This window comes from Macrotis lagotis, chromosome X, assembly GCF_037893015.1.
Source record: "Macrotis lagotis isolate mMagLag1 chromosome X, bilby.v1.9.chrom.fasta, whole genome shotgun sequence".
NCBI classification, from domain to species: domain Eukaryota; kingdom Metazoa; phylum Chordata; class Mammalia; order Peramelemorphia; family Peramelidae; genus Macrotis; species Macrotis lagotis.
Window position 1 is genome coordinate 635406874 of NC_133666.1, and position 7985 is coordinate 635414858.

The window sequence follows — 7985 nt, forward strand, 5'->3', positions numbered from 1 at the left end:
CACTCATCTCCATCCTGGAGTTGTGACTAGAACTCTTGATACTCTGTGATCACAAAAGCTGGTGTTCCTTTTTAAACTAGAATTGTGTATGGGCAACACAGCAGAGCCCAGCACCTACTGCCAAAAAATGGTTCCCTGTAGTCTCTTCTTGACCATTTGTTTGACCTCCCCCTTTACCGTCTGTGACTTAAGAGGTTCCCAAGTTCCTTCTGCTGATATAGCAACTGCCTCTAAGCCCTGCTGCTAGGGCTTTTTGTTCACGTAAAGCTTTCTGGGCTGACCACCACTCCAGTAGCGTGGATTTCTGCTGCCTCCCTAAGTTGTCCTTTGACTGGAAAAATGTCTTACTTCAACATTTCATTGACTCTCTGACTTGAATTACGATTCAATCTGAAGTATTATTTTAAAGTAGTGTGAAGGGGGGCAGCTAGGTGGTGCAGTGGATAGAGCACCAGTCCCTGGAGTCAGGAGAACTTGAGTTCAAATCCGGCATCAGACACTTAATAATTACCTTGCTGTGTAGCCTTGGGTAAGCCACCTATAACCCCATTTGCCTTGCAAAAACCTAAAATAAATAAATAAATGAATGAATGAATAAATAATAAAGTAGTGAGAAGAGGGACTATTTGGAGAGTTCAATTGGGGTTGATGCTTTTACTCTGCCATCGTGGATTCCTTTTACAGAAGTAATAAAAAGCCACTAAAGTAAAATATATTAAGTTTCATGGCTTTAGAAAATCACTTTGGTAGCTGAGTGGCAGATAGATTTTAAATAGGAAGGATGTTTTTCCCTGCCCAGAAACTAAGGGATATCCAGGATCCCTGGGGACTCAGCACAAAGGGGCTAAGAGTTGGGAAACATAGAGACAGAATAGTGCATATAGGCAACAGGCAGAACCGTTGTTGATATAAAAAGGTTAGAGAAATTGAACACAAAGAAATGAGTGAGTAAAAGAAGACAAAGAGACTCACCAACAGCAAGGTGGTTTGGGTGGCTATGACTTCAGGGAAAGTCCTGATTGAGATGCTGCTGCTACAAATGATATTCACTTTCTGGTAGTGTCTGTATAGCATGTATACAAGGTAGCAACAGAACCAGATTATGAGCACTATAACGAATATATTTCTAAGAGTCATCATCCAGTAAATATGATTTATATCTCTTTCAAGAGAACAGTATCCAAAGTTAAGCTCAGAAGTAATATTGTTTAGTTGTCTTGGACCTGTCATAGAAAAAATTACAGGAATTTCTAAAAGCAGATTGAAGATCCAGAGGAAAAGACAAGCATGAATGATATGATCTAGGACCCAAGGTTTGAATTTTCCCAGCCTGGAGACACTAGAACTGATGATGATGGCCTGAAAGGTAGAAAGGTAGCAGGTGAAGCAAATTGAAAGTGCTAGGGCCGGTCTGTAAAGATAATTGAGAACTTTACACTCATTTACATTCATGATATTCTCCAGCCCCATATTTATCAGTATATCCGGTCCTTTACCAAGGAACATCATGAGGTTGGCCAAGTTCATTTGGGTAAAAATCAAATGTATAGGTTTCATTCTACGGCCACCAAAGAAATTGAAAAAATAAAGGAGAAGAAGATATAAATTTGCTGGAACCCCAATTCCATTCTGGAAGAGGATTATAATCCCGAAGAATCTGTCACTAGTAGTACACATGTTCTTTAGTTCTTGAAAGGAAGCTTTGAAAGACAAGAAACCTAAAGGGGGAGAAAATGGAATGCCAGTCAAAGAGAAATTCATACCACTTATACTTTTCCTTCCCATGACTATGATATTAAATAATGAACAGAGCTGGAAAAGATTTTCCTTTACCAAATCTTCCCTTCATCTATCTAAACTCAACACTTGACCAATTCTGAGTAGCAGGAGATTGAGTTCTGTGTTGCTCATGGAGTCAGAGCTGAGAAAAGAAGACAGATAGAGCTAGAGCTATTATATTTGTAACATCTCAGGAGAGTAGGTCTCAAGTTAAGGTAAAAATTGGTCTTCTAGATTTCAGTCTTTCCCCCCTCCCACTCATTCACATGAATAACAGGAATCAAATCAACTCATTTCCTGCATCATCAAATGTTCATTTATGGAAAGAGAGCAATTATGTAATCTACCTCTAAAGGCAAATCCAAGTAAATGGAGGAGTACCAGGATGAGACCTAGTGTGAGCCTATTGCTTTGAGTATTGTCACAATACTGAGCTAAAGAGATTATTCAAATAAATTAGATTAGTGACTAAAGCTCAGTAGCCTCAGACACTTAATAACTGTCTGGGAAAATCAGTCAACATCTGTTTTAGGATTCTCAACTGTAAAATGGGAATAAAAACATGGTTAGAATGTGGACTGGAGTCAGGAGAACTTATCTTCCTGAGTTCAAATCGTGTCTCAGATATTTACTAGCTATGTGATATTAGGTTAGTCACTTAACCCTGTTTGCCTCAATGTCCTCATCTGTAAAATGAGCTAAAGAAGGAAATGGGAAACCACTCTGGTATCTTTAAACATCATGAAAAGTCTGAAACACATAAGAAAACTGAACAATAACAGCAATAAATATGTATACAGATATATTATTAATGCATATGTGCAATATAATTCTGAGTTTGCATATATGTATCTATATGTATATAGATTTGTATATGTGTTTATAATTTCTTTTGCATATATGATCATATATTTATGTGTTTAGATTATAAATAATTTGGTGTATGTATATGTATAATTGTATAAATAATTGTATCAAATCTTTTTTCTGTATATGAATTTACATTTATATTCACATTTAAGTAACTCCTTTTCTTTTCTTTGATCTTCTTGGGGATATAGGACTAGTAATAGTATAATTGCCCAGTTTAGTGTATGATACCTTTTCCATACTGTTATGGTCTCTTTGCTTGCATTGTATTTAATTTTCACATTTATTTTCAATAGGGATAGTGGGCTACAGATTTTTTTAATCTTATTCCTCTATGGTTTTAATAGAAATAAGTGTGGTATTTAGTCATAAGTTTTTCCTGCTTCTATTGAAATATTATTTTATTGTGCTTATAATTGATATGTCTATTGTATTTATATTTTTCCTGATATTGAATCATTTCAGCATGTCTGGTATAAATCAAGTGTGATCGTACTGAATAATCTGTTTGATATGTTGCTGTCATCTCTGAAAATATTTTAGTTTACTTTTGGCTCATGCTGAACATTTGATAGCTACAAGGATGAGAAAATTACCAGTTTTCTCATCTTGCTCTTTGGAAAATCCAAATGCTTCCTTATTTCCTTCTAATCAAGTTTGCATCCAAATATCATCAATTAACTTGATACATATCTGGCCATTGGACCCAGATGGCTCTGGGGAGAAAATGAGACTGGTGACTTAACCCTCACTCAAATACAGTTCACATGATGGTCCTGGCATCACTTCCCTGATATCATGATTTTCTTTGAGAATGAAGGACAAGCATCATCATTATCATCAATTATACTGATCTTTCTTTTAATGAACTTTGATTAAAGCCCCTCAGAACTATTTACATTTGTTATTAGACCATTCACTTCCCTTTACTACTTTTTCATTTCTCCATATCTTTATTTCCCGATCATTTCTCAATTCATCTACAACTGTTTTCTTTACTCCATTAATATTATTCCTTTGAAACTTTGCCCAATTTATTATACATTATCAATCACAAACTTTACTTTTCCCTGGTGAAAATTAAAACATCAATGGTTACAAGAAGGTTCTCATTTTTTCAAGTTAAACTTTTTTCAATTAGAAGGAATATATAGATAAACAGAGAGTATACATGTGAGATGACTATGATGGAATAACATCCCCCAAAACCCAAAATTATATGTGAAAAAAAGATTACAGTAGAAGAGAGAAGGAGGTGAGAGTATGGTGCAAATTATCTCACATAAAAGAGGTGTGAAAGAGCTATTACAATGAAAGGGAATTGGGGGGGGTGGAACAACACTTGAACTGTATTCTCTTCATAACTGGTTCAAAAAGGGAAGCTAGATGGGGAAATGGATAGACCAGTGTCCTGGAGTTGGGAGGACCTGAGTTCAAATCTAACCTCAGACACAATAATTACCTATCTGTGTGACCTTGGGTGAGTCACTTAACCCCATTACCTTGCCAAAAAAACCCACCATAATTAGCTCAAAAAGGGAATGACATACACATTCACTTGGATCTAGAAATTTATCTTACTATAGAGAAATTATAAAGGGACAAAAATAAGAGAAGGAGGGCAGGGCTGATAGGAGGGTAAATGGGGGGAATTAAAATTAAAACACTTGTAAGGAGAAATAGGGTGTGTGTGTGTGTGTGTGAGAGAGAGAGAGAGAGAGAGAGAGAGAGAGAGAGAGAGAGAGAGAGAGAGAGAGAGGAAGAACAAGGGAAAATATAGGATGGAGGGAAATGCATAGTTATCATAACTGTAAATGTGAATTGGATGAACCTATCCATAAAACAGAAATGGATGGCTGAATGCATTTAAAACCAGAATCCTGCAACATGCTATTTATAAGAAATACATTTGAAGCAAATGGACAGACTCAGAGTACAAGAAAGAGGTGAAGCTGAATCTATTATGTTTCAGTTAAAGTAAAAAAAAAATATAAGAGTAGCAATCGTGATCTCAAACAAAGTAAAAGAAAAATTTATCTAATTAGAAGAGATAAAGAAGGAAACTATATCTTGCTAAAAGGTACCACAGACAAAGACATACATCAATATTAAACATTTATGGATCAAATGGTAGAGCATCTAAATTTTTAAGATAAATGTTACCATCAGAAATAGACAAACAGGAGGAAATATACAACAAAACTATAATGAACTAATCTCAACTTAACCATCTCAGAACTAGATAAATCTAATAAAAAAATAAACAAGAAATAAGTTAAAGAGATGAATAGAATTCTGGAAAAGTTAGATATAAAGACTCTCTGGGGAAAAGTGAATTAGAATAGAAAAGAAGATGACTTTTTCTCAGTAGTACATGGCACCTACACAAAAGTTAACTGTTTTAGGACATAAAACCTCACAACCAAGACAGAGAAGCCTTTTCAGATCAAAATGCAATAAAAACTAAATTCAATAAAGGGCAGTAGGAAAAAATAGATTAAAAATTAACTGGAAAATAAATTAAGTCCGAATTAGGGCATCAAAGAAGAAATCATAGAAACAGTAAATAATTTTATTAAAGAGAATGACAATAAGAGGGTAGAGCCAAGATAGTGGGTGTGAAGGCAGGAATTCCTGGAAACTCATTCCCCCAAAAACTCCAAAAGCCATCAATTTATGACTCTAGCCAAAATTTAGAGGGGCAGAACCCACAGAAAGACTGGGTGATACAATTTCCCAGTCCAAGGCAACTTAGAAGTTCTGAGGGAAAGGTCTGTTCCACCTGAACACAATCACAGACACAGACACAGTTACAGCACAGTGTAGCCCCACCCCAGTGCTTAGATCACTGGGGGCACCTGGGTCCATGGCAGAGGGGGCAGTTTCCAGACCTCCTGGCCCAGGGATCACTGGGAACAGCTTAAAGAGGTGGTAAAAGAACTCTGTCGCATCAGAGTGAGTGTGGGGCGAGCCCCAACCTCAGAGCAATCCTGTGGTGAGAACCTGCAGTGGGAACCAGGATGGCCAACCTGACCTCCAGAGCATGACCAAAGGCAGTAAGGAGGTGGGGGAGACTGCAAAGGTCTCTCTGCTCTTCCTGGGGCAGGACTCAGTTGTTTGCCCACATCCAAATCCAGGTTGCAGTTTGGGCTCCTATACCACCATAGCTGAGCAGGGACTCTCCTCACAGCTCCAGGACAGAGAGTGAGGGCCTGTGGTCATCCACATACCAAAGCACAGGCAAGAGAGCATTCAAAGTCTCTCATAATACCTTGGAGGAATTAAGGTCCCTGTGGGTTGTCCCAAAAAAACCCCAAAGTCATAGGCTGAGGAAATGAGCAAACAAAAGGAAAAGAAGAATCTGACCATAGAATACTTTGGTCCCATGGAAGATTCAGAAGATGACAAAATCTGTATCCAAAACCTCCAAAAGAAACAGAAAATGGGGTCAGGCTATGGATGAGCTCAAATAAAAAAAGACTTTGAAAAGCAATTAAGAGAGGTTGAGGAGGGTGGCTAGGTGGCACAGTGGATAGAGCACCGGCCCTGGAGTCAGGAGTACCTGGGTTCAAATTCAGTCTCAGACACTTAATAATTACCTAGCTGTGTGGCCTTGGGCAAGCCACTTAACCCCTCTGCCATGCAAAAACTTAAAAAAAAAAAAGAGAGGTCAAGGAAAATTTGGGAGGAGAAATGAGAGCAATGCAGATAAATCATGAAAATCAAATCAGCAGCTTGGTGAAAGAAATACAAAAAAATACTGAAGATAATATGTTAAAAACCAGTTTAAGCCAAATGGAAAAAGCAACACAAAAGGAAAAGGAGGAAATGAATGCCTTAAAAAACAGAATTGGCTAACTGGAAAAGGAGATTAAAAAAAGCTCTCTGAAGACAATATCTCCTTCAAATGCAGAATGGAAGTAAAGGGAACTGATGACTTTGTGAGAAATCAGGAAGAAATAAAACTACCAAAAAAACCTCCAAAATTAGAAGAAAATGTGAAATATCTCATTGGAAAAACAACAGACCTCTCAGAAACCTCTCAATAGTTTTAAAATTATTAGGCTACATGAAAGTCACAACCAGGAAAAGAGCCTAGGCTTTATTTTTCAAGAAATAATATAGCAAAATGGCCCTGTGATCCTAGAAGCAGAGGATAAAATAGAAATTGAGGGAATTCACTTCTTGATCATTTCCTGAAAGAGATCCCAAACGAAAAACTTCCAGGAATAATATAGCCAAATTCCAAAAATCCCAAGTCAAAGAGAAAAATACTAAAAGCTGCCAGAAACAAAGAATTCAACTACCATAAGTCTATAGTCAGGATTACACATGATCTGGAAGCATCTACATTAAGGACTACATTAGGGCTTGGAATAGGATATTCTGGAAGGCAAAAGCTCTTGTTTTACAACCAAGAATCAACTACCCAGCAAAACTGAACATCCACTTTCAGGAGACAAGATGGACTTTCAATGAAACAGGGGACTTTCAAACTTTTCTATTGAAACAACCAGAGCTGAACAGAAAGTTTGATCTCCATGTATAGGACTCTGGTGCATCATAGAGGGCATGGACAAGAAGGACTAACTATGAGAAACTTAATGATGTTGAACTGCTTGTATTCCTGCATGAGAAGATACAGAATGAAGTACATTTTTTTCTCTCTCTCACTAGTCTTGAGGTTTCTCATCTTCATTGGGGGAGGGGTTATGTTTACTCTCACAACAGTATTATTGTAATAATATAAAATAAATAAACCTTCCAAAAAGAAAAACAAGAATGAATGACATGGCAAAATTTATGGGATGCAGTCAAAACAATACTTAGGGGAAATTTATATCTCTAAACACTTACATCAATAAAATAGAAAAGGAGCAAAACAGATGAATTGGGACTGCAACTAAAAAACAAGAAAAAGAAGAAATTGAAGACCCCTAATTAAACCCAAATTAGAAATTTTGAAAATAAAAGAAGAGGTAAATAAAATTGAAAGAAAGAAAATCTTGAACTTATAAAAAATAGAAGCTGTTTTTTAGGGAGGGAAACACAATAAAATAGATCAATTATTGGTTAATTTTATTTTTAAAAAAAGAAGGGGCGGCTAGGTGGTGCAGTGGATAGAGCACCAGCCCTGGAGTCAGGAGTACCTGAGTTCAAATCCGGTCTCAGACACTTAATAATTGCCTAGCTGTGTGGCCTTGGGCAAGCCACTTAACGCCATTTGCCTTGCAAAAACTAAAAAAGAAAAAGGAAAAAAAAAGAAAGAAGAAAACCAAATTACCAGCATCAATAGTGAAAGGAATGAATTCATCACCAGTTAAGAGGGAACTAAA

At 36.8% G+C, this 7985-nt stretch overlaps 1 protein-coding gene across 1 annotated transcript; it reads right to left on the reverse strand.

The window, feature by feature from the left end:
* Positions 1-768: 768 nt before the first annotated feature.
* LOC141502859 (vomeronasal type-1 receptor 4-like) lies at positions 769-1557 on the reverse strand. The gene has a single exon (XM_074207828.1). The coding sequence runs from the start codon at positions 1555-1557 to the stop codon at positions 769-771; it is 789 nt and encodes a 262-aa protein (XP_074063929.1).
* Between the last annotated feature and the right edge of the window lie 6428 nt (positions 1558-7985).